Source organism: Procambarus clarkii, chromosome 13, assembly GCF_040958095.1.
Source record: "Procambarus clarkii isolate CNS0578487 chromosome 13, FALCON_Pclarkii_2.0, whole genome shotgun sequence".
Lineage (NCBI taxonomy): Eukaryota > Metazoa > Arthropoda > Malacostraca > Decapoda > Cambaridae > Procambarus > Procambarus clarkii.
In genome coordinates this window covers 15131244-15158746 of record NC_091162.1, presented here as the reverse complement: position 1 = coordinate 15158746, position 27503 = coordinate 15131244, and the positions used below count along the sequence as shown (strand labels likewise).

Sequence of the window (27503 nt, the reverse complement as noted above, 5' to 3'; positions counted from 1 at the left end):
TCAAAATATTATAAGCATCCTTAAGTATTTAATTAATCAAAGAAATATGTAAATGACACTAGACTTACATCAAGTCCTTAGATGAGAAATAGGGAATTTTAATACGAGGGAAGTCGTTGGTTGAAGGATTCAAACGCAGTCTAGCAGACGACCTGAGTGGCTGAGTCCGGATAATAGATGACAACTCAGTGTGTAGGCGGGATTACGCTGTGACGCGGCTGCTTCTTATTTATTCTCCTGATTTCCACTCCAGTAAGGTTATATGGGGGCTAACTTTGGTTCGAAGCTACATTGAGGCTTACTCTTTTTGTAAGAACGTTGGTTCTGATAGTGTTAGAGGTGTTGAGAGCCCACCTGACGCTACATTCACTGTGTGTTGTTATCGGGGTCAGTTACAAGCAGGTGTGACTTGGTTATCAGTGTGAAGTGCCACCGACGGAGCCAAGTGGTGTCGCTGATAGTACCGTTGGCACCGTGGTGGTGGGTGTGGCCCTGTGTTTAGTGTGGCTCGAGGTGTGGGTGACTGGGGAAGTGTGGCTCCAGCCACCCACCATACTGTAATGAATCATTTGTGTCGGGGGACAGGAAGCCTGTGTAAATATGTACTTTAGGGACTTATACCGTGGTCCCCAGCAAGGTCGAATTACTGATCTTCCCCACAGCATGCAACTATACAACTGTTGCTTAGCTCCTGGGTATCTATTTACTGCCAGGTGAACAGAGCCGTTTGGTGACAGGAAACGTTCCTAACCACTTGTGTCCCATCTGGGATTGTAAGCCCGAGTCCCTGATTGTAAGATATAAACGAAGCCAGCTGTACTAAGGGCAGGGCAGGGACTGGTTGTTGGAGACATGAGGAGGATCTGATCCAGTACTCTGGGTACTCTCGAGCACTTGATTTTTTTCCCCGATGCATCGCGGTAATGTGATGTGTGTGTGACAGGTTGTTGTTGTTGCTGGTTGGGAGGCTGTGACAATTCTGGGTCATGAGCCCAACTGACCTTTGGTTAATTAGTGTGTGATAGTTTTACTGTGCTACCTATTTACGCCGATTGGCTTGCCGCACCTGGATTGGGAGGATCGGCTGGGTCTGCCTGTGCCATCTTTTTGGTGTGCCTTTTTTTTTTCTTTTATCCTGGTGTAGGTTTCGGGAGTTTTTTATCTCTTTGGGTAACTGTCTTCCCTCTACTTGGGCCATGCTAGTGCTTCTCTGGTACTGTATTTGTTGTTTTAATACGGTACTGAATTTTCTAAATCCTGTTGCTTTCTGCTGCCCCGAGGTCTGGTCTGGGACTGTGCTTGTCCACCCGGCGCTTCCTCTTGCAGCCCTGCCCGGCTTTGTAATCCCTGAATCAAAGGTGAAATGTTTGACATAGGCTGTAAGAGTAGAAGTGTATGAAGGTGGATGGAGTTATTTATCTAAAATGAGCAATAAAGTCACTCTTCCTTACTGTACATACTATATATATAATTTTAAAATGGGAATACAGAATAAATGCTAAATAAAAATACTCTTTACCCCCCTCCCATGCCTCCCTCCCCTTCTCCCCCCCTACTTCTTTCTTCCTTACCACCACCTCCTCCTCCCCATCCTTAAAGAAGAATTATTAAAAAAACATTTAGTATGATCCCTGTGCCCCCTGTACAACAACAATAATAAAGATCCAGAACAGTAATTTAGTTCAGGGAAAGATATATATATATATATATTTTTTTTAAATGTTCAGTATTTTGGCCTATATGGCCCCCAGTGACCTTGTTGTTTTTGCACCACATCTTTGTATAATCTTATCAGCTCAGAAGCTATTAGCTTGGGTCTGACAAGGCTATTAAAAGTAGCCCAATAGGTACTTCAATATTATTATTGTCACAATATTACTAGTACAGTAGTTGAATACACACAAACATTAATGTATGCATACATACAAATGTACACAATTACATCCACAAAAATGTGTATCCAAGCATGCATGTGTTTTATTTACACTTAAACACTTTTGTGCACACATGGGGTACAATTTTGCACATGTATTCAACATGTGTATACACATTTGTGTAAATATACACACCTGTACATTATGGATTCAGAAAAATTCATCTCTTTAGTCAGGTGCATCATCTAGACCACTGTGAAGCCGTTTCGTCTAGCTAACAAGCGCTCTCGTTAGGCTCCAATCTGTTTACATGGGGGTGCCCATTAGTGACATACCAAGATTTTTGCCTTATCAGTATAATACCTTTTAACAGTTTAGTTGTTATTTATAAGATGATTACAAGTTTGGATTTCTGTGCTACTTTATAGCCATTTTATTTATCTGGTGAAGGAAGGGTTGTTCATTGGTGTGTGTGTTTTGTATACTATAGTGTATACGTATATGCGTGCACGTGTGAACAGAGAGAGATTCTGTAACATTTTAAATTTTTGTGATGCCTTTAGCATAGATCTTTTAGGGGAAATGAGTTTGGTTTAAAAAAAAGTATGAATCGGATATTCTACATAACATAATTTTTTTTAAACCAATGGAAATTCTCTTAAGATTTCAGAAAATAGTCATTACACATGTTCATACAAAGTTCACATACTCTTTCACCTATGCTTTGCTTTGCCTTTTAATCTTCCTGAATAACTACAATCCCTTAATTTTTGCTTTATTATTACAGTATTTCCTTTTTTAATTTTCTTACTCATTTCTGTAACCTGTTTCACCTTTTCACTCGGTTTCCTCTATGATGTGCTTTTCTTCTTCCTCACCCATTTTCCTTTTTCACTTTATTTTCCTTGTCCTGTGTTTGCATCTTCATATCTACTTAGCCTTCCTATTTTATTTCCATTTGTCTATCTTAACAATAGGTTGATTCAGATCTTTGAAGTATACAGACACTGTGTATAGATCTCTATTTTTGTGCTCACATTGCAAAATAGATCCCCTACTACAGTACCAAGATAATCTTCAGATTTTGTTACAGGTACTGGCACTGTAATCCCCCCTCCCCCTCCCCTCTCCTTCCATGTTAAAATGCAACCCTTGTGAGGCCTATAAATTCTGGATCTGAAAATGTAGCATTTGGCAGGTGTTCTGTAACAGGTGTTCCTTAGTGTGTCCTACATTTGCCGGTGTATTGTATCTTTGGTTTGTTCTTATCCAGTACACTGTGTGTTGGTTGTAGACACTCTTTCATATAACTATAGGCTAATAAGTGAATTTTATATAATTTACATTTTTTAACATGTTACCAAAATTTATGAAAAAATACTGTGTAAAACAAGTTACCAATGAATATTGCAGTCACCATGCGTGTTAAGTATATATTTAGCAAAACTTTTGACCTTGGGGGTTAGTTATGGTTACCAGATGAGAGGGGCTGATAGTTTAGTGACCAGAACTAGTTAGTTCACAAGTTACAAATTAGCTGCATTATCTGCATCCTGTGATATTTTTATTGTTTTTATTCAGTAGAACTATAGTATTTAACAAAAAAAAAATTCAGGTGTTTTTTAAACAATATTTTATGGGTTATTGAACAGTATTTGAACTGCATTGTGGTAATGTTCCATTAGATACAGTGTAGTGATCCACTGTACTATACTTCTGTGTTTAGTATGTGATGTTAAGGATTCAAAGGGGAAATGGATGATATGCTTGACAGTGTATGGTGTGATTATCATCATCAAACATTTAGGCATGATAATAAAGTCTCTACAAAGACTAAGTGCTCTTGTTAGGAATGTGGTGACTACCAAGCACATTTAGTGTTGTAATCCAATTGGTCAGGATAAGCAATGTTCAGATGGAATGGTTTTTGAGCCTGTGGTAATTACAAACAATCTTTACAACAATGGGAAATCATTGTTGTAAAGATTGTATTCCTACCTTCAGACTCCTAGTGATGTAATAAGTTATGTGATTGTCAAAAGTAGCATAATGAAGTGTATCGGCCAAAACAGACTAGTATCCACACACCCTTCCAGGTGGCAGCATCATTGTAAGACAGGCTCTACTCCCAACACCTCACAACCTGACTACGCAAGTAGCATGTTGGCAGACTGGGAACAATTAGGCAAGTACTCGTCGTAAGTCAGCACTCGGAACAGTAATACCCTCCAATCCCAGAAATTGCTCGACACCCTTACTGTAATCCATGAATATACATATTGCACATCTTGAATTGCTTCACATGTGTGCACCTAATATCTCAAATGGTCAAGTATGGGTGACCTGATGCTTGCCCCATCAACTTTTAAAAGGTAGATAGGCTTGTCTAGGCCTTTTTTGTGTAAATCTGAAAGTTTTTTATGTGACAGCCCTCTTATGGGGCCTATTAATTTATAGGCAACTATGGGGTCAACTGCAGATGTTCAGCCAAGTGTGTATCAGAGATGTTAAGCCTGCTGGTCTGGGGTCTGCTCTTCAGCATAACAAAGTCTCGCTGACAGATTACATTCTTAATAAAATATTTAACTTGACACAACAAAACTTATCATATTACTGTGCATTTTTTGTTGCCATTCAGTTACATAAAATGTCATGAAATAAAGGGACCATTTTGTTTGACTAAATCAGTAGAGGCACAGTGCATTACACTACAGTATTGTTTAACCAGGTGGTTATATGGTGGAAATTTGTGAAAATAAAGTTCTTTTAGATGCTGTATAATAGTTTAATCATTAATGTCTTTTTAAACCGGTTTTTACTAAAAGTGAATGTAAAATAAATGAAAGAGAAGTACTTCATCTTAAATGATGACCACCACACTTTAGATTGGGTGATAAGAGGAGGCTGGTAGTGATTCTTCACCTTTATCAGATAATTTTAATAATCGAGAAACTCTTTCATTGATGGTGCGAATAATTCTAATACTAGCAGTATTTCTCGATACATAAAAATATAAAACATTTATTTTCTGATTTTTTTTTTTCCTGAGTATTTACCTGTGTTGTGATATTTGGTGTTTAAGATGAATTTCTTTCGAGTGCACGAAGACAGAAGAACAATGGATAGAGTTCTATCCATTGTCTATCCTCCTTCCCCCTCTTATAGTACATTATAGTACAAAATAATGTACTATAATGCATTTTGTTAGACAATGGATATTCAGGAATGGTGAAAATTAGATTCAGCAGTGTAATATAAGACTTGGGAGAAAACAACTAAGGTTCACAACTTGGGAAAGGAAAAGGGATGATATACAATATAACTGAAGCATGGTGACTGTAGGAAGTGTGGAGTTGGACAGTATTGAAGGGTTGTATTGGTAAGAGTTCTTTAGATATGTTGCTGGTATTATTGAAGAGGGTTGTATATAGTATTAAGTTTTAGTCTTAAATGTTTTTCCTGCCTGAAACGCTTTGCGTAATAGTAGCTTTAGGCATTGTATGTACTAGCTCTATCAATAAATCTATCAATTTTTGTTTAACCTCTTGTATGTATGTATTTTACCTGAATAAACATTTGAATTTGATTTTTTTTTTTTAATTGTGTGAGAGCTGTCTGATAGCAGTTCTTGTAAATCCCTCTGCCTTTAAAAGCTTTAAATTTGTGGGTTTCATATACATACCTGTACTGTAATTATATTAACTAAATGGGGTACTTTTTCGTTTCATTTAAATGTAACGGTTTTGTTTTTAACGTCATTCAACATAAATACCAGAAATATTTTAAAATTAAAGCCTGTGTATAATGATCTGACTTGAATGTACAGTACAGCTATGCATTTGTTAAAATAACTAAATTTTTCAGAAATGGCAGCAGATGAGCAAGCATTGGACTTGATCAAGACACAAACTAAAGGTTTGGATGGCATCGCAGGTGCAGCGATTTCTGACATCGATGACAAGAACACGCACTTGTTTGCAAATTTTGATAAAATGGATAAGTGTTGTGATCTGGAAAATAGAGATAACGTCATGCTAGAGCAATGTGAAATCAAGAAGGAAATTGATTTGGCAAGAGTTTTAAAGGAAATCTGTGTTGATGAAAGTAATTTGGCAGCAAATGATGTAGAAAGGGAACTGGAAGATTATGAAAAATGTATGAAAAATGGCTATATACATGGTATTCCAATCATCAAACAGGATTACAGAGATATTTTCCCAGATAAAGTTAACAGCAGTAGTGAATTTGAAAGAAGTAGGTATTGTGAATTTGGCAGCTTCAATACAGATATGAATAAGGTTTCTAATGATGATGACACGGAGTATACAAGAAGCTGTGGTGCAGGAGATATTGCAAATTGTGACGATGAACTAGACTCGGATGGTCGACCAACAGGTGAACGATGGCCTCCCCTTGGGGCTCCCAATGACGATGAAGATAATCAGTCCCTGTATTCATATTCAGAACTTAGTTGGTACGTCTAGTTAATCTTTCTGGGAGAGGGCCCCCTCAGGCGCTCTGTGAGCTAAATGCTGGTCCAGCCAAGCCTTGGGAAAATGTACCAGGTTTCTCGGATCCACCCTTTATTAAAGGGGAGCTTGGAGATGCACCCTAAACCAAGAATAAACACACCAGAAAGTACAAGTGCAACAAAACAAGCGACTGCTTGAAGAAAGATAGGTGCCCAAAAATAACCAGAGTTACTTGAATTTACCCAAGGGCTCCATCTCGCTAGTTACTGTTGCTAGTTGCCTTGTTTGTTTTCTTTGTCCTTCACAATTGTGTTCTATGTCACCTTGTGTGTGTGTGCTCGAGCTTTAAATTTCACTCCGTGGCCTAGAATTCTCTTACTTGGTTGTCGGCTTTGAGGGGTTTTGGATTCCTGCTCTGAGCTGAATTATCAAAAGTCTCCTGGCTTCTGTGTGGCACATGAGACAACTTTTCCAGTGTGAGGCTTGGTGATGAGTTAAGCAGTTAGCCGTGTGCTTGTGTTGTAACCACACTTGCCTGGCTCTTTGTACTTTGCAACTTCACTGAGGGCAGTTAGTGATTTTTCTTGTCCATAGCTGCCTTTTGTAATTTTCTCGACTGAAATTCTTTCCTCACACTGTCTGCATGACAGTGGCTAGCTGGTTTTCATCATCCCCTGTGGTTTTCTCACTTTAAGTTCTCAGGTGGGTTATCACAGCCTTCCCTGTCTTTTCTGTATCTGACTCTATAGTTTTGGAGTGGCCACCCTCTTTTTGCCTGCTGATGCAGGCCTCTACCTACCCTGATTGGCTACTGCTGGCCCGTATGAAAGTGGGTTTGGGTCTGTAAAAAGTTTGTGTCTGGATTTCCCTGAGCTGTTTGGCCCAGTTGTCCTCAGACTGTGTGCTAATCTGTTTTCATGGTTATTCATTCCTGGGCCACATTGCTGTGGTTTCCTCTATTCCCAGAGCTGTAAATTGTGGATTTTGGGTCCGTACACCAGGTTTTCCTATCTATTGGTTTCCAGTGACTTCAGCATGCTATGGCCCTTTGCTCTGCATTCCTGGCAACTTGGTTAGCTTCTTTGAGTTTGGGGCTTGTTTTGGGTGGTCTCCTTGGAGATGGCCTTTGTCACTAACTGCAGTATATCTTTTTTCTTGCCACATTTGAATTACACTTTTGGCATGGGCCAGCCTAGGCAGCTTTTCTGTTTCAGAATTGCAGGCCTATTCTACTGTGGTGCCATTATAAATTAGCATATGGGAGCTATTGAAGAGGGGAAGGGGGTCTGTCAGAAATCAAGCTTTGACTACAATGAAACGACCTTCTCGGGTGAGACCCTCAGTTGCTTCTTGTCCCTAATCTGTTCTTTTCTTACCTGAGGAGCGGTGGAGCATTTCATTTCAGGCAACAAGTGATTGAAGGAGTTGGCTTGCTTGAGCTTTTGGTGACCTGGGCTGCCATATGTTTATGGTCAGGCACAACAGGATTGGTAGCACAGTGGTCTATGTTGTCAACTCTCAACCGAAGGTCCCGAGCAGGACCTAGATGGTTTGGACAAGTTTCCTTTAACTTGATACTGCTGTTAATCTAGCAGTAAAATGTTACTTGGTGGTTAAAAAATTGCTGTGGGTTGCATCCTGGAGAAGTTATCATTGGCCACAGGGTACCTCTATAATCCTAAGTACAGAACAGACTTTCTTTCCCTAACAATGAGGAAACAATTGTTGTAAGGGTTGTATTCCTACCTTCAAATCTTTAATTTCACTCGAGCAGTGGCTTGTTTTTTGCACCTGGGTTTTCAGGTGGGTTTTCCTCAGTTTTGGGTACATTTGATTTCCCAAACTACCTTTGCATCATAAAGCAAGCCAGAGTTTGGTATTGGCTTGTGGTACATTAAGGCAGATCTTGGAGGTCTGGTGTTTCCCCTTAGGCATGGCATAAATTAAAGAGTACTTAACTCAGGGAAGCTACGAGGGCCCTCCACGAAAGATTGTTTGTCATTACGTACTGTCAACACTTGATTTTGTCCAGTTCTGTATACCAATTGTATGTTTTTATATAAAATGTTTACAATTACAGATACAGTTCTATCAAACAGTAGCACACCTCCATGGTATTAGTAGCAGATAATTTTATAACTGTACAGTGCTATATACAATAATTGATTACAAAATTTTACCCATGCAGTACTGCTATTGCATTTGGCATGCAAATGCACGTGCTCTTTCCCATTTTACAATAGAAGATTTCCAGGCAGCGAGGCCATTATGGAAGGGGGTGTGGAGGGAGTGGGGAGGAGGAGCGGCTGCAGCAGCTGGAAGAAGAACAAGAACAACTCAACAATTCTCTGATGGCTCTTACATCCCACTTTGCACAGGTAGGCTATGCTCTCCAGGTGACTTGGAACTTAGTCACTTCAAATTCTGCATTTTCAATAGGATGTCACAATATATTTTATTTGTATAATTTTAGTTATTATGTCTCAAGATAGCCACATTTGCAAGTGCCACTAGCTTGAGAGTATTTGTCAGGCATTTACTTTGGCCATCCCCCCAAAAAATTTAGATCGGTTGGAAGGAAGCTTTTGGCAATGTTTACTCAGCCCTACCTTTATCACTGATCATCAATATCAATGACCCTTGGCCCTCTTTATTATTATACCTCATCTTAGAACTACGTAGGGAATTGGCCTCGACTACCTCGTCTTGGATTGTTCCACTTGTTCAATACTTTTACACTGAAGTGTTTTCTTATATCCTTACGACTTCTTTAAGTTTCAAGTTTCTACCCATGTCCTCTCGTCCTGCCCTGTTCGTGAAGAGCATTTTGTTTGTTCACATTGCTAATCCTTTTAAGAGTCTTGGTCATGATCATGTCACCTTATACCCTTCTCTTTTGCCTGTGTGGTGAGGGCTTAATTTCCTTTTGTGTTTTCTCATAGTTCAGTCCTCTTAAATTTGAGGACCCCTTTTGCAGCAATTCTCAGGATTGTTCTAACCTTCTAAGAATAAGGATTTGGCTGTTTCTGCTTGCTTTACCAAAAATGTATGCAGCACTATAGTCTGGGGTGAATAGCTAGTATGTAGCAGAGATAATAGCATTATTCTCGGGCACTAAAGACTTCACTATTCATTATTTATAGGCATACATGGCTATTATTTATAGGCATACATTTGTCTAAATACAAATTAACATTTGTTGTATCACATCCTATATGAAAAATATATAAAATTTGATGATAATTTCCACAAAAATGGGCAAATGTTATGAAACTCCAGGGTTCATGCAAAAATTCAGATTGAGTTTGAAATGATATAATCCAGATTTTGGAGGTGCACCTCCATAATCCCGAGGCCCCCCTCGACCTTTCCAGGTATGAGACTCGACAGTTCTGGGATGATTTTTATTGTTGGGTTGTCGAGGTTTATGGGTTTAAGCGGTGGGGCCCAGGAGTGGCAACATGAACTGTAGCGAACACAAATAAGAAATGTTAATTTTGGTAACATGGACGTGGGTTTTTTAAAACGGGTATTCTCTTATTCACATGTCTTAATTACTCGCCCACAGGTTCAATTTCGGTTGAAGCAAATTGTAGATGCTTCACCGGAAGAGAAGGAGATCCTTCTTCTCCAGCTGGAAGAGTTTGCTAACAGAGGTATTCCTGATTTGCGGGATCTGTCTGTATGTAAGAAGTCTACAGTCAGTGAACATGTAAGTTTACTCTTAATTTGATGTACCTTTTGTGTATGTGTGTATAATTTTTAGTGTGATTACCTATTTGATCAATATACTTTTCATTTACAGGACAGAGCTAAAGCTGATTGGGTGTTGTCTTCCCTTGCCCATTGAGTGTACAGTACCATACAGTACTTGCTTTTGTGTATTTATTCACGCACCGCTTTATTTTACAGAGCGTTCATGCCATCAACAACTTGATTTAAGAAATGTTTTCTAATAGCTCACCTACAGGTCATTTTTTGCTAGTGTTAGGTGTGTTCTCTGGTTATGGCTAGTGCTGGAGTAACAAAATCTTCCCTTTGCCCATTGTCTTCCAGGTTGGTAAGCTTTTATATTTTCAACCTTTATATAGTTCATATCATTCAATTCCAGTAACTATTTTGTTAATGATTTCCAAAGGTTAATAAATGAAATTAATAAAATGTTATCTTATTCAAAGATATTACGGTACTATAAATTAGAATGTAAATAACGGTTATTTACTTGATTCTAGGATGATATCCTGAGGCAAAAAGAAAAACTTGAACAAACTTTAAAAAAAAAGTCTATCATGTTTTACTTAAAAAAAATTAAAATGATGGGAAAGGTAATAAACAAGTGCCTGTGTTTTGATTAAAATAATCTCGCTTGTATGGTTTATACTGAGAAACATTTTATAGATGCATTTTAAGGTACAGTACTGTAAAGCCATGATTATAATTTGGTCAATGCTGTATAATGTAAATATTGTACTCGGTTCCAAAGAGATGCTCGGCATGTCTTGTAAACATGGTTGAAATTAATCCATAGTCATTTAAATGTTATAATATCTAGCACTGTACTGTTACAGTACCTCTATATTGCAAATACAGTACTGTAACTAATTTGAGGATCACTGTAATTATGGCCATACCAGAGGCATATATGCTGCTCTGTTTGCAACTAAAATAGGGTGTATTAGCAAAGGTTTCAGAATTGTATGTGAAATTGCAGAATATTGTATGTGAAATGGCAAAATGATGCACACACTATTGGTAATAGAAAGCTGATATTGTAGTAGAAAGACAGGATCTTTGTTTAACTTTCTAAGTTAATATGAATAGCATAGTTGTGTTGGAATTAAATGTTGTACTGTATTTCTATGTAAAAAAAAATCCAGAACTGCCTTTGTTGTTGCAATTTATAATGACAGAAGCATCATTGTTATCTATGCCTAGAGTGATGGAGGAGTGGACAGCATTGGGATAACACGACAGAAGGAACTAATTGAGCAGCTAAAGCAGCAGTTGGAAGATCTCGAAAACTATGTATACCAAACGGGAGAAGGTGGACCCCCACAAGCCAAGGTTATGGAAAAACAGCGGGTCATTATAGGTGAGAAAAAAATTGATAAAGTGCCTATACTTTCAATATACTGTACACCATTTATCGTGAATTTAAATTGCAAAAAATAGTTACGCAGGAATAATTTTTTAACCAGAAATTATAGTTTCTTCTTAGTATTTGATATAGTATGGAATAGTAATCTGGAGGTCTATTAGAGAAGAGGAACTGATTGAGCCTGTACGTATCAACTGTTTGAAATATTTGGAAATTATATTGTGCTTGCTAATCTGGGATGTTCTTAGAAAATGGGTAAAGCATTCAGGAGTGTATCTTCATATCTTAAAAAGTGCTTGCTTAATTTATTACCTTCCAGAACAACTAAAAGGGAAACTCAATTTGAATGTGGATGAACTTGACAAGTTGACTGTGGATGATCTTCGTGTCAAAGTGGATCATGCTATCAGAGAGGCAAGTTAATTATTAACTTCATTAACTTGGGCATTTTGCGAAGCTGTATAGAAATATTGGCCATGCATATACAACAATATCTAAACACTGTACTGTATTCTTAAACACTTCGACACATACAATTTCCTTCTACTAAGTAGCAGTTTCAGTATAAACGTAGCACTAATCCTCTATTGAAGTACCTGTAATTGTTACTTGCTTACTGGAATTAATGTACAGGAAACATAATAGCAATTTCAATAAAAGCTGGGAATTGCATGTGCTTGTAAGGGATAAAGTAAAGAGGTTTTCATGTGTAGACTACTTAATATAAAACTTTGTATCTTGTTTGCATGGGTAGTCTCCTGTATGCAGCCTGTATTGTATTTATATAAAGTGCACCATACTTTGTAGTACAGGATATACACCAGGCCATATGTATGTGTAGTGTACTTAGTTTTCCATCACTGAATACCTTTTTCTTCTCAAATATTGGTGTGGGTTAATTCTTTTTGTATCATAACAAAATATTTCCTTTTCTTCATGCTACTCTTGGATACACATCCATACTGTTGCATCCCTGGACTAATGTGGACTAACCATTGCCTGGCCTTGTAACCCGTGGAAATTTTGGTGTTTTGCGTGCAGCTGGTGAATCCCCTCAAGATGAAGGAGCAGTTGGTAGCTCAGCTCCAGACGCAGATTATAGACCTGGAAAGGTTTATCGAGTTCCTGCAAGGTGAGTCCCCTAGTTATTCATCAAATGCCACAACCATCAAAAGAATGTAACTGTGAAAGTCTTCTTCTCCCTGTTGTTCAGTGTCGAGTGTAATTTAAGCTGTTGTGTGCACTTTTAATGAAATGTTTCTTCGTGTAGCACTCTACATTTTCCCGTTATGTGTTTGACAACACTCGCAACAGAATAACTAATAGTGACTAATCATTTTTGTTTCTGAAAATGTTGTATAATATCCCTGTAAATGCTCATTGGTTATATTTTATGTATGGTAGTATATTATTTGAATGTCTCTTTAAATGACAACTTGTAAATAGGCACCTGTTCTAGTTATTTGCAAAGGTGGGCAGGACCGAATTTGTGGAACTCGGTCTATTATGAGAACCATCTTGAGATGATTTTGGGGCTTTTTTTTTTTAGTGTCCCGCGGCCCGGTCCTCGACCAGGCCTCCACCCACAGGAAGCAGCCCGTGACAGCTGACTAACACCCAGGTACCTATTTTACTGCTAGGTAACAGGGGCATAAGGTGAAAGAAACTCTGCCCATTGTTTCTCGCCGGCACCTGGGATCGAACCCAGGACCCCAGGATCACAAGTCCAGCGTGCTGTCCGCTCGGCCGACCGGCTCCCTACCATGACCAGGAAAGTTGGTCCTTTTTCCAGGAAGGACCAAAATGAGGATCGGCAATATTTTATAGCAATTCTGGATGGTCCGATGTTCACCCCCACACAAATCAAAGGGGCTTCAAAAGAAACGTACTATACAAACAAAATATGAACTCAATGTAAGGAATAACAATGATTGAAAGTCTAGTATGGAACTTGGTTACTCATGCATGTAAAGTGGACAAAAAAATTATATATATATATACTGTATATAATCCATACTTACTTAATTTTCTCACCACTCACTCAATGGCTAATCATGGAGTTCAGATGTGATTTTCATTCTTATTTTGTTTTTTTTCGTTCTTTCTTTATACTGTGTATCATTGTTCATGTAAATAATTTACTATTGGCCTCAATAACAATTGGAAAGTGATAACGAGTTGGTTGCTGAGTTACGCCCACTCCACATGACGCATCCATGCTATATATGCACTCAACTACAACAAATACAAGTCTTGAATGAAGAGGTGTGCTGTACTGCTCTTAGTGGTAGCATGTACAAAGGAACAAGGTTGATGCTGGAACTAGAGTTGTGTTGATGAATAATAGTTTACACCACCCTGGCTAGTCAGTGAGCTAGAAAGTGCTCACTCCTGGATTAGTAGCACTATTCAAAGTCATTAGATATGGGTACTAACTAGTCAAGTCTCGCAGTAATGGTACATCATCACTCCAAACTGTGTGAAGTGCAGGATATGCGGCAGATTCTCTCATTTTCTTTCTTTTAAAAAGTGTCACATAAGAGCATGAAGAAACAAGAATAGTGGTTTGAAACAATGCTAGGTGGCAGCAGCTTTTGAATAAGGAGCACTGCACCCAGCCTCCACAATAGGCGCTGAGGTGGTGGTGTAGGTGACCTGCTTGTGTGTTGTGGTGCCAGTTCTCCTTCGTGTGAGAGATATGGTGCAAGTGTGGATGAAATTTTTAAACACCTTGCCCTTTCTTTATTAAACTTTCCTATAATGATGAATGAGTAGATTTTTATTTATGAAATTAGCCTGATAAAATATATTCCTAAAATCTGGACTTTTAAGATGAGAAATGAAGTCCCCAGAAAGTTTAATGTGTCTGAAACAAGGAAGCCAGTATAAATGAAGACAAAAAGAGTTGATTATTCCAGTATTCCCAAATATGACATTCCTTTACATCTTTTCCTTGTATTCACACTTGATTTCTTGGAAATGTTTAAAGGAGGAGCTTAAAATTAACCCTTGTCTGTCTTGTTTATAGGTGAAGGAACAGTTACCAAGGTAAAAGGACCCAAGGCACCTTGTCATTGCAAAGAGCCGCGGCCACCTGGTGATGGTAGACCACAGGAGTCGGGCAGCAAGTGGGGCAAGGCCGGAACTCAGAGAAATAAGAATCGAAGACCAGGAACAGATAAAGAGCAGGTTTGTTATTTCTTGAAGTACTCTATTATACTGCAATTATTCAATGACCAGACTAGTTCTTGTTAACCTCTTCTTCTGTTAGTTCAGCAACTGAATAAGGCCCTTCATAATCACTTTTAATTTAAATAAGGGTAATTTTCTTAATGTCCATCACATTAAAGGCTTCAATACTGCACTTATTTCCAGCACTGATGTTATATCTCTGATGCATTATCTATCCCTGTTTATAATGATAAGTTGGAGACATTTTTCTTTAAGTCAACAAGGGCATTGATAGGTGTTGATCGGCAATTGTTTGTTCCTTGTGTAATAGAGTTCTTGATGGTTTTTAGCTACTGAAGGAAACGGAAAATATCATGAAACAAGCCGCAACACTGATGAGCATGTTGTCATTCGGGTGTGGGACAACCAGAGGCAGGTTTCAAAAGAACACCCTGAAAAAAACACCACGGGGAAATCATTATGGGTGAGTTTGATCTCCTTGAAGTATCCTTATTGCTGATGGTTTGCAAAAACTTGGTAATGGAGTACAAGTACTTTGAAAAAGTGACTTCTCTAAAATGATGTACTTGCCTAATTATGCCTGCAGGGATTGAGCTGCAACTCTTTGGTCTTGCCTCTTGACTTTGAATTAACTGATGTTCCTCTGAAATTGTGCATGGAGTCTCCATTACTGTACAGGTACTTTAGTTTTTAGTACATAACATTTGTTCACTGCTCTGGAACTTATTTTTTACTTTCTTCTCCCCCCAAATATATCTGTTGTTGTCTGTGTATCATCCCTCCCAAATAATGTACATAACCTTTTAGTCTTCCAGTGACGTGTGGTTTAATTCAATTATTCTTTTCTTGTAAATCATGCTCTCATTTCTGGGTCTAATCTGGTAACCCACCTCAGGACTAAATCCTACTTTATGTGTTTGATAAGATAAGGACTCCACACTGGTGCCGCATATTCCAGGTTCAGTGTGATCTCGACCCCCAGTTTTTTTTTTATCCTCCTGATTCATGACTAGTTTCATCCCACATTTGGTACCTTGTGTCCAGCCTCCTGTTCTCAGCACCCAGTTTCATTAATTTGTACTTCCTCATATAATTTAATTTCAACAGTGATTTGTTTTGTTGCACATGGACTTACTGCCCAGTTTTCATAGGAATTTGGGGCAATCTGATCCCTATTTGCCTTTCACCTTGAGTAAATCAGGTTCTGGTTAATATGGGTAAGCTCGGAGGCATGATACAACCTTTAGGCTTTGCAGTATCGTTGCTTAAGTTACAGGGAAGTACTGAGGGGCCAACCATAAAGGGGTATTTCATTATGTTTAACACTTGATTTTTTGGGAGGATAACAGAAAGGCCAGCTAATAGTTTTCCTTGTAAAAAATGGGTTAGATATTTAAGCTTTCCTGTATTTTAATTAATTTTCCATGTTATATGATAAATCCTTCTTGATGCTGATCTCTTGTATAGGTGAACTATTTTTTGCCACAGCACATGCTAGAAGCATTGGTTGTAATACTAAAATAAGATGAAGTACAGTATTTGTCTAATGATTTCATCTCTCTGTAGAGATTTAAGAGCATCACTAGAAGTTGCAATCAACAATGTGCTGGAGTTATTAGGCCCAGAAACTCCTGCTGATAGTGACTACACTAGTGACTCTGAGGAGATGCCCATTATGTCTGGTAATGAAGAACTAACCGTGGCTGTCCGCAAGCACCTTGCTCCTGCCCTGAGAGATCTCATACAACATGGACTAATGCCTGTAAGCTGAAATTCACGGTACAAGTAATGAGCTTGCATTTTATTTTCAACTAAATCCTGTTTAAATTCTTCAATTTCTTCTGATAAAACATTGCTCATAATATAGTAGGCTTCTGATGTACCTTGTTCATCACTTCTAAATTAATGTAAATTTACATTTGTACAACATCTATAGCACTGAAAACAAAACAATCTATAGTGTAATTGATGCACAATGTGGGCCTCACCTGGGCTGTTCCATATTGGATCTCCTTTGAATTCTTATTGGTGACCTTTCGGTTATCATTTTACACGTGTTGTGTACACTTTTTTTTTATTACATTCTGCACTTTATTACGTACTGTATTGTTGGGAAGTGGTTGAAGTTTGCAGTGATGATGTATATAGATATGTACTATATAAAATGGGATATATGTCTGAAGTAGGAGGCTATACACTTGGGGCTAGCCTAGCCTAAGTTTCCCAAATGCATAATCCCCCCCCCCCCCCATGTTTCGAGTATCAAAGGCCAGTTGGGGGTTGGCCCAGGTGGCATGCTTTAAGAAGTATTGATATCTTGAATGTCCCCCCCATCCCCCACCACTATTATCCTGTGATTTTTCATGGTCTGAAATAAAATCACGTGTGTTTTTTGTTGAGTTTTTAAGCTGTTTTTCAATGTTTTGTAATATTAAGTATTAAGTTCTGAAAGCAATGGGGAGGAGGAAGAGGATGGATGTCAGGGGGGGGAAGGGGAAGAAGACAGGTGAGAGGGGGAAGATAGGGGAGAGAGACCCCCAGCTGCAGCTAGATACCTTATCTAGTGTAGTTACACAATTCCCCTCTCTGGTAACAGGAGACCTGTACTCGGGCTCATATCAAGGCCCTTCCCCCATTCCCTAGGCCAGCTACTGACCTTCCCCAGGATGCATCAGTTGCCTTACTTCCAGGTACCTATTCACTGCTAGGTGAACAGAGAGGTGAAAAGAAACCTGCCTAACAATTTCTGACTTGCCCAAGGACTGAACCCGGGAATCACCAATTGTGAGTTGAGAACGTAGACCACTGTATTACAGGACCCATATATACGAGATATAAAAAAATTCGCCAATGAGTTAGACAATGTGCCTGACAAAAGTTTGCATGGGTTTTGTCATACAGTAAACCTTGTAGGCCACATCCATGTGCTGACCAACCATGTTTATATTTGTTTTCTGTATTTTGGAGAGACTGTATGCTCCATACTGCATTTCTGCACAGATCCATCTGCTTCGTGTAATACACTTTATGGAGCGCATTAGGTAATTACGAGTCTTGATCCAGCTGCCTGGCTGCTCCCTTTGACCTTGAGGCATACTCGGTTTCTAATTAGGAGCCAGTCTACTGCTACTGGGTATTTCATGATATTAGCTTTATTTTCCCATTTGTTTGTATAATTAGTATATGGACATTACAACTAAACACTTCTGCCAATTTGCAGCCACAAATACATAATGAAGTGCAGAATACCTGCGAAGTTCCATTATGCATGATAATCCAAAATGAGTTAAAATGTAACATTTTGTAAATAATTGTTAACTCCTGTAATGTATTGTTATATCTGATGTATAAGTCCATTAATATATTGCTGTGTCTTTATCCAACATAAACATACGTTGCATATTATAAAGCTCATAACATTAACTCATGATTTTGATCATAACTTTTTATTACGAGATCTAATTAATTTCATTTGTCGTTTGTAATAATATCACAAGTAAAAAAAAAAGAGTTGATACAATTTTATTTTTGCACAGGTTGGACAGAGCAAGAGTTTGGTTCCTTTTCTCTCATGTTTCCCACAACAATCACAGAAAGCTGCCAAGCTCATGCATGCATGGGACCTCATTCTCAAATATTACCAATTTAAAAAGGGAGACCAGTATAATCGAACGCCAGCTAGAAGGCTTAGTCAAGTAAGTTAATTTATCTTACCGTAGTATCCACAGTTCTATCCACAATAGTGTATAGAATACCGTACTTTACTGGACATAATACCGAACAAATGGGATGGATTTCAAGTTGTGGAACATGGATTTTTTTTTTTTGTATAGAGTAAGAGTTTAAATTTAGAGATGCTCGTGTGGAAGAAATGAAATATTTTAATATTAAAGGGGGGGATAATTGCTTATAAAAAAAGGGTTTGTGGCATTATTTTATGAACTTTTTGCAGAGTTTCAACTTGGAGATTACTGGTGGGTCGGCCATGACTAACAAACAGAGTCTTTTAGGGGTCATCGGAAGTATAATTTCTTCACATACACCACTAAAGAGGAGCTATGACTCACATTTTAAGGCCTTTGTGTGTGCTGCTCTTAAGTAAGTACCATTTACTGTATCTTAGAAATTATGAACGGAATGCTATTACTAAATATAATTGAGATGATATTCAGTTAGTGGCACCCTTCCAATTATGTGAAGAAAATGAATATTGTACTGTGCAGAAAAAGAGAGATTATGATTAAATTGTCTCCCTTTTGCTTCATCATCAGTCAGAAGAAGTTGATAATCTGGTTGCGTCTCATTTTTCGGACTCAAACGTTGACAGAAAACTATTACCAGTCTTGGAGTTATGTCGGCAAAACAGGTACACGTGACATTCTGTTCTCTTTAGTCCTGTCTTGATCACAAAGCTAAGACATTCTTTGAACTTTGGTACATATTTTTATAAAGATCCAAGACATGTTCATATTCAAAATTCAAATTTTATTTTGTAAGAATATTGTGGTGTACATTTGAATACACTGTACTGTAAATGCGCATTGGAACATATACTTTAACCACCACCTTTTTTTTTCCAGGTTTTGAAGATGCCTTTCGATCATTGGAGAGGTTAAATAAATACAATTATAATCTACCGATTGACTTAGCAGTTCGACCATTTCAAAACATTAAAGATGCATTCTGATCAAGTCGTAAACAGTCAGAAAACGGGGAAAACAACTTGTGGAGTCGAATTTCACAAAATTCAGAGTATGGTCTTCCTATGGTAAGGATTTAAGTTGTCTACTTGTGCACATTTGCATTGTGCTTTATAAAAAAAAATCCAAGAAAATAGTTTTTAGTGTTATTAAAGCAAAGTTTTGGTAACCATCACGTATAGTAGTTAATAAATGATCACACTTGCTGCTGCTTTAGCTAGAGCACAAGAATAAAAAATAAATTACTAAAGATAATTACTAGTATTTTTTAAGACATTAACCTTTTTATCTAAAAAAAGATAGGATTTCCTTTTTATACATTTATACAATGGTATATTATTTTGAATTATTTCTTAATACTTCTGCCATGACTATTTGTAAAAAAAAAAAATTCTTTGTCAGTTATCCAGCCAATAATGCCCAAAACATTTGACCCAACAATTTCCCATCAAAACGGTTGCCTTTTATTATTAAGATAGTGGCCATTATGTGTTGTCCAACTGTTTTTGAGCATGGCCCTTTCCAAAAGGGTAAATTGTTACCATAAGAGCAGACCTTCACATGGCAGTCCACTTTTTGCTCACTGTTGTGCTGGGATGTAGGTCAGTATCTGCAGTTATTAATTACAAACTTTTCACCTCCAAAGTTCTTCTCTTACAAAATGAAACAATGAAGTCATGATTGTGGTAAATATAGCTTTGAAAACATTGGTCAGGGTACAACAGCATAAATAACCCAACTGGAAGATATTAGGATTCTCTTCCTTTAATTATAGTGCCCCATTTACATTTATTATTATTTAAAATTTCATTAAAGATTTTACTGAACCAAATATCCTGCAGTAGAAAATTATTCACAGTACATTAAAGGAGTCTAGCATGAAGGCAGGCATACATATTTATACTTAAACTTGGAAGAAGGGGGCATAGTTCATCCTGAATATAAAATTAAATATCTGCATTGTTACAGGCAGCCATTAAAGTTAGTATGAGTAATCGGATATAACAATAGTGTTAATTATAACAGACTATACAATTGAATTCTTCCAAACTTAAGATCCACAAAATGTATTGACCATCTAAACAAGTGTTCAAGTGTGAACACAGTACTGTATTTCCAAGGAAAACCTGAAAATGTTGGTATGTAAAAATTTCCAGCACTTGTAATGTAGAGTATGCCAGCAAGCAAGTCTAGTTACTCTCTAGATGCTGTAGATTTTGTGAAAAGTTTACCATACTACAGATACTGTTGTGTGATGAATGACTATTAAGTTAAGCACTATGCCAGTATCACGTATTCATGGCAAATGGTTGGATTCACTGAAATGAAAATATAAATCATCTAGTCTGACTTTCAAAGGTCATTATTATTTAACTTTATTTTTGAGTGTGTTTTCTTTAACCAGTACTCATTCAGAGGTAGATTGTTAATTATGAATGCTTATAAATATATGCAAGTTATATCTCCATTCTTATAGAAGCGGTTGTGTTCTCTGTGCACTGTTGGAAATCATTTTTTATCACGTATAGTGTTACTGCTAAATTGTAATTGGAATATTACCACAAGTATGGTTCTGAAGCCATTTTAACAAATGTCCCAGACAATGGAAATTAAAAGCCAAAGTTATGTTATTGAAGTAAATATTTGTTTTGTCTAATTTTTTAAATGCATTCAGTTTATTAAAAAAAATCTTTAAGTACTACTGTAGTAAAAAAGACGGTAGTATAAATGGAAGATAAAAACTTGACAAAAAAAGTGTTTAGAATGCATCACAAGTGCACCCTTGAGGAATGAGAACTTCAGCCTACTTCACCATTTCTGTTCCGAGCCTTTGAATGAGTTTGGTGGTAGATGCGGTAGCTGAACACCAGATGCCATTGTTGTGATGGTTTCATGTTTAGTAAATTGTATTTTGACAATCTCTGAATTTCTCAACAATTTAAAGTGCTCTGGGTTGGAAGCTCTGTGGAGTTACTGAGAAGGGTTCACTCTAAAAATACTGTTAAGTACAGTACTACTTGCTCTATAATGAAATGAGTCTTTTTGTGCAGTTTTCCCCATTTATGTTTTCTAGGGGTTTTCTCTGGCTCAAGAATGAGTCGCGGGATGTGGCTATGACTGATTGACAGCACTGCCATCTGGTGGAGGGAGATGGAAGATGCAATGTGGTATTTCGGTTATTTAAAATAGTTTTGAATTGTATTTGGGATTTAATATGTAATACCAAACATTTGTCAGTGTTTGAGATTTTTTGTGACCCTCTGCATTTTTTTTTTCCTCGATACGTGGTATTGTATTGAGCTTCCCCACATGTATAAGACAGTACAGTAGGATTCTGCTTCCTTCTCTCATTAGACCTTGAAATAGTCTCATGTGTTCGGCGAGTTATTGGCCTAGAGGGACCAGTAACAGGTTTTTCATTAAATGCATATTAGCACATTACATAAAATACTGGCATGTTTTAACTGATGCTTCAGTTATAAAATGTAAATTAAAAACATTTCTTGTTTGGTGGAAAGGGTTGCCAGAGAAAATCTTCCATTTAGAAGTTTTTGATTCATCAAGCATCAGTTATGCTGCCGCTATAGTTCGTATTTGATTGCAAGTTACCTTGTAAAACTTGCATTCTGATTGCAAGTTACCTTGTAAAACTGGCATTCTGATTGCAAGTTACCTTGTAAAACTGGCATTCTGATTGCAAGTTATCTTGTAAAATTAGCAAATGCTACTTTTCTAAGTGACAATTTTTGTTCTTAATTTACCTTTAGGACTAAAATTGATTAGGTGCATGAGGTTGCTTAAACTAGTCAATAATTAAATGAATATTAACCTTTTGTAGGGAAATAATTAACAATTTTAATTTTATTAAAGTAAATTGTGATGTATTTTAGGAATCTCTGAATTTGTTTTAAATGGCTGTGAATCTGTAAATACTTACTAGGCTATGAATAGTAATTTGTTTCAGAAATCTTAATAAAAGTAATGTACCGTGTTTATAAAATATGCCGGCTCTGGTTAATTTGCCATTCCGATAGTATTTCTTACTTGGGGAAATTGGGTTTGGGGCCCAAGAACTTGAACCATTTAGGTTATTCACCAATATTCACCTTGTGTGTATGTGTTATCTTTATTTATTTGTCTGTGTATTTATATTTGGAAAAGGGAGTGTACCCACCCAACACACGACGAAACTACGATGTTACTACAATGTTTGAACAAGTTTTAACACCTAACCAGTTGTAACAAGCAATATAGCAAGTTGTAACAAAGTTCTAATACATCATAAAAAAGATGTATCGACTTTATTACAAGATGTAATCAGCAGAAAATAGGGACAGTTACGTTGTGTGTGTTGGCAGGGTATGCATTGCTGCCTCCAGCGTTAGTGTGACCCAGGGAGCACAACGTAGAGGTAAGAGAAGGTCTTGGTCTCCTTCAGTATTATTATTATTATTATTATTGAATCTGATATTCTACAAGATATTAATACAAGAAAATAAGTATGTGTACTGATCACTACACAGAGAAATTCCTGGACAGTAAAGAAAAGCTGAAGACTAAATTATTTTAGTACTCCATTTGTAAAATGTTATTACTGGAAGGCACTTTATTCTTGAAATACATAGCGCCATCATTTAATAGTCTGCTCTCGTATCTAAATATTTGACTTGTAGTTTACTCCCCAACCCTGAAAAACTAACAATAGTGGGATTGAATGTCAAATATTGATATGTAATACTATGTGGGATATACAATCATAAGAGCATGAAGATATTTCTGTGAATATAGCATTGTTTGTATGAATAAATGTTGCCACATTAATACATGCTGCTGACAACATCGTGTATTGGATTTAGTGAAATCATAGTTAACAGATTTTAATTACTTAAAAATTAATGTTTGTAGGTTATAGAGATTCATCTTTCAAACAAACATATCAGTTCTGATGTTTGAGAAAACTGCAGTAATATTTTTTATTGGTTATACTGTACTCCACACCACTTTAAAAGTGGTCTGAATTTCCACTCTCAATAACATTGTTTTTTTATGCGTTGGGTTAACATCACACGTAATACATTTCTATCTGCCAACATTGATAGTTTTATTTTATAAATAAATAAATAAATATATATATTATATATATTTAATATATAATATATATATTATTTAGATAATAAAATACTTTGCATTAATGTAGTTAAAGCAATATTATTGTATTTAAAACTACATCATAAGTGCTGAATAACCACTTGGTTTTAGTGCTGGACTCCTGACCTGATCCCTAGTTATAAAATAGTAAAAAAAAAAAAAATAATAGTGCAGGGTTAATTATGCATCAGGATATTGTCTGCCTTTGTGTTGTAATAGTTTGACAAAAGCTGTGATATCACTTTATCATTCATCTCATTTACGTGGAGTCGGCCGACGGGTTACATTTAAGGTCTGTCGTTTGTATTAAAACGGTGAAAATATTTTTACCGTTTTACACTTAATTTTATTCCCAGATATGACAAATCGTGAGAGGTTTTATTTCTACAAATTTTAAATCTGATTGCATATAGCCTGTTAAAAATATTCCTAAACAAATCATACCACAATACCATGCTTACATACGTGATGAGCAACTTAAACATTCATAGTTGCTGAATTTTGTGAAATTGCTCATCATAAGAATTCATCATCAGCCCTGGAATATGGCAATTTAAATTGTGGTAACTGACTTTATTTTCATGTGTGGGGAGTTGGGTGTCTAATGGATACAATGTAACAATTTTGAGAATACCTGTTTAGGTAAGTTAACTACTGTAGTTCTTTGTAAACATTTTGAGCAAATACTTGCATTTGATGACAGAGCCTGTACAGATATTCATTATAATATGCCAAGGAGGTTTTCAGTCGGCTATCCTGTTCTGAATGTGAATTTCCTTTGTATGCAATTATCAATAAGCATCTTAATGTTTGCAATATGCAGTTCAAGTTTAGACCTTGTATACCAAACACGTTATGGTAATTGTGTGTACACATATAAAGAATTATGGTCCTCTGATATAAATCTAAAAGACCTATAAAATTAAGTGTTACTTAGTACTCCGATGAAAGTTTACTGGGTATTACATTGTTTCTAACATTTATTGTCTGTATAGGTACTTGTATATACTTGTTTTGAGTCGTTTATTTATTATATAGCTAATTTTTTCTATAAATATTTTATTTTTAAATGACAACTATATAGGTACTATAATACAATCAAGAAAATAGGTGTGAGAGAGAGATGGAAGTTGTGTGTGATGTGTAGGATAAAGGGTATTGATGAACTTTGATAAGTGCATAGTGATGATGGTAATTCTCATCAATTTTATTGTGAAGGTATTGCAGACAACCAACATATTTTTAAGGCTTATTAAGTTCATAAGTCGCATAAAGAAAACCCATAAGTGCATCTTGGCATCCAGTCTGCAGATATACAGGACTAGTTCCCCAAATGAATTGATTCATATATGTATCACTTGGTTATCAAGTTATCAGGTGAGGAATGTGACATAAGGAGAAGTAACAAGGTCACTGTTGCAACCTAATAATTCATTAGTAGATTAGGAAAATAGATACCTGGTACACAGGACATTTATAAAAAGATTGACAAGAAAATGCTTTTCTGCATTTGAAGATGTAGCAAATACATTTGTGTTTAAGATTACGCTTCGGTTCTTTTGCAGAACGGGTAAATGCTACCGCCTTTTACAATTTATAGTGCAGCAATTTCCAAAAAGCCATGAAGTGATTTGTTATTAAACTTTAGATGTATAGCTCATAAAAAGTGATACACTGTACATAGCATCTAATACCAAGAGTAGACCAGTCTTTCCTTTACAAAAGTGTCTTATTATTATTCCTAGATTGGGATAATTCAGTGATGCATAAAGTTGAATGTTATTTGTGAAGGATATATTATACCTCAAGAAAGTGTTATTGAAAATTTGTTTATTAAAAATTTAGCTCTTTCTATCCACTTATTGTATCAACTATGCTCTCTGCAAGATATACTAGTCATCATCACACACTGGAATATATTGTCTTGCCACATAAATATACAACATATAACACATGTCTTATCACCTAATTATACTTGTGAGAAGTCATTAATTTATTCAGAAGTACTGCATGTCAGACTACCTCCATTCAAGATCTCAAGTATATTTCATGTTGGATTCCTCACTGGTCATCATTTAATCAGTCATATAATCTGAATGACGTGTGTGTCATTATTAATCTACTCCAAAAGTACACTGCATGGTAAGTATATGACCTACCCATTGAACTAACTGCATGCGATATATGTAAATACCTTCACCTACATATTCAAGTATACCTCGTCCAAGTAAACTGCATGTTGGTATCAATTAATCTTCAGAGTATGGAATCTTTCCATGTCTGTACAGTCTCTATTTTCCTTGGCAAACTTGCACAGCTACCATAAAATGCATGATGTTTCTACAAATGATGTAAAGTTATATATAATCAAGGCATTAGTGTGTTGTCGAATACAGTATAGTGATATATCGGTAAACATAGTATTATGTACAGTGCTAGCATGCCTTTAAAGTTGCCCTTAAGAGATTTAATTTTGAACAGACTAATCCCTCCTTTGCACCTACCTTTGGGTTTTAACCTCTGTAAATATATTTATTGCTACAGTATTGGTTTCATGTTAAATATATATTTACTGCAAGAGATGACAACTTTATTTAATATCCCTACTACAACAATAATTATGTACTGTAATTAATACAGTATTAATTTAAAGCCATTACAAAAATGTGATGGAACTTACATAGATGGGTATAGTGTTAATGATATATTTTGAGCAAAATTAACAATGTTTACTAGTTTAGAACTTGCTAACCCAAGTTTATGGGTACCTTGGCCAAAATCACTTTTTGAACAATAGTGTCTTACAGTCCAGTCATTTATATAATAATCACATTGAATCAATGGCCAGGATATTTGCCTACATAGCCTGACATCTTTTTGCTCTAGTATAGACATCCTGAGTGATATTTAGGATGTTTTGAATATCCCACAACACTGTGCTAAATGTCCAAGTCTGGCTTGATCCTTTCTTTTAATAATTACCAACATGCAAGCTGGCATTTAAATCTATGAAAAAAATGCTTGCATTCTATTCCATTAATCACATGATTAACACATGGGCAGTTGATGGAATAGAAGCCTGCACTTTGTCAGAACTGCATTGTCTCGATAATGGTCTCGCACCTTGTAGAATGTTCTAATTTTCAGAATTGGAAATTTTGCCATTCCCACTGTTCCTTAGTCACTGGGGGGCAATTAGACTATTTATCCACCTGTCTTGTATTTCTGCTCTCATAATGGCATCCTGAATGATGTACAGAAACTATTGAATATTCTGCTAAAGAAATAAGATGCAACCAACGTTAAACTTGCATTACCATATGATTAGAAAGTTAAAAAGATTCCAGTCATTAATGCATTTAGTTGATTAATGAATATTGACTAAATATTACCTACCTTGGAGCATATAAAATCACAAAGCTCTTTTGTAAATACTGCTATTCAAGGGAAGGGATGTTCCCAAAGACACAATCGCAATAGAATGGAATGCACAGCTGGTAATTAATTGCAACTGAAGTTCAAGTTCAAATATGTTTATCGAGACAATAAGATACATCTCAAAAGGACAGAGAAGAGTAACCCCACTACAGTATGTGGATAAAGTAGCAAAATGTGCAATGCAAACACATAATTGCAAGGAAAGATATACTATTCATACAGTGGGCTGGCTGAAAGATGCATAAATGGCTAATGTTGATGAATATGGGTGGGTTCCAGCAGGCCTGCAACTCAAAACGGCCCAAATTAATGAAGAGCCAGACGACAAATCCCAGGTGACAGGAAGCCAGCTATCATGGGGCACAAGTGTTGAAGACCAGACAAGCAAACTTGGAAAACCAGCAGGAGATTGGCATCCACACCACTCATTGCAAACAGCCTGCCAGTGAGCCTGTTCCCAAATGCAGCCACAGCCTAAAAGGCCATTGTATAAGAAGACCACGAAAGACCAGTGCCAACAAACAGAACATGTTTGAAATTAAAAGGATCCAGAACCCAGCAGGTTGCATGATGGAGGCAA

General features: G+C 36.7%; 1 protein-coding gene across 5 annotated transcripts; it reads left to right on the top strand.

Moving 5' to 3' along the window:
• The first annotated feature begins 129 nt into the window (after positions 1-129).
• Positions 130-26067, top strand: LOC123757121 (RUN domain-containing protein 1). Of its 5 annotated transcripts, none has more exons than XM_045740516.2 (14): positions 130-252; positions 5739-6348; positions 8601-8724; positions 9915-10058; positions 11282-11438; positions 11764-11858; positions 12486-12576; positions 14473-14633; positions 14966-15099; positions 16203-16398; positions 18173-18331; positions 18589-18734; positions 18908-19002; positions 19217-26067. In XM_045740516.2, the coding sequence occupies exons 2-14, from the start codon at positions 5741-5743 to the stop codon at positions 19321-19323; spliced, it is 2217 nt and encodes a 738-aa protein (XP_045596472.1). In that variant the 5' UTR covers positions 130-252; positions 5739-5740; the 3' UTR covers positions 19324-26067. The 5 variants fall into 5 exon arrangements, with proteins under 5 accessions (XP_045596472.1, XP_045596478.1, XP_045596474.1 ...); XM_045740518.2 differs by lacking the exon at positions 130-252 and adding an exon at positions 278-387; XM_045740520.2 differs by lacking the exon at positions 130-252 and adding an exon at positions 280-309.
• Positions 26068-27503: the final 1436 nt, after the last annotated feature.

Excerpts from the sequence above, each read along its gene's own strand:
- LOC123757121 (XM_045740516.2), top strand. The coding sequence starts at position 5,741 with ATGGCAGCAGATGAGCAAGCATTGGACTTGATCAAGACACAAACTAAA. Across the intron at positions 10,059-11,281 it reads AGTCTACAGTCAGTGAACAT|AGTGATGGAGGAGTGGACAG; the intron begins GTAAGTTTACTC and ends ATCTATGCCTAG. Across the intron at positions 19,003-19,216 it reads GAGTTATGTCGGCAAAACAG|GTTTTGAAGATGCCTTTCGA; the intron begins GTACACGTGACA and ends TTTTTTTTCCAG.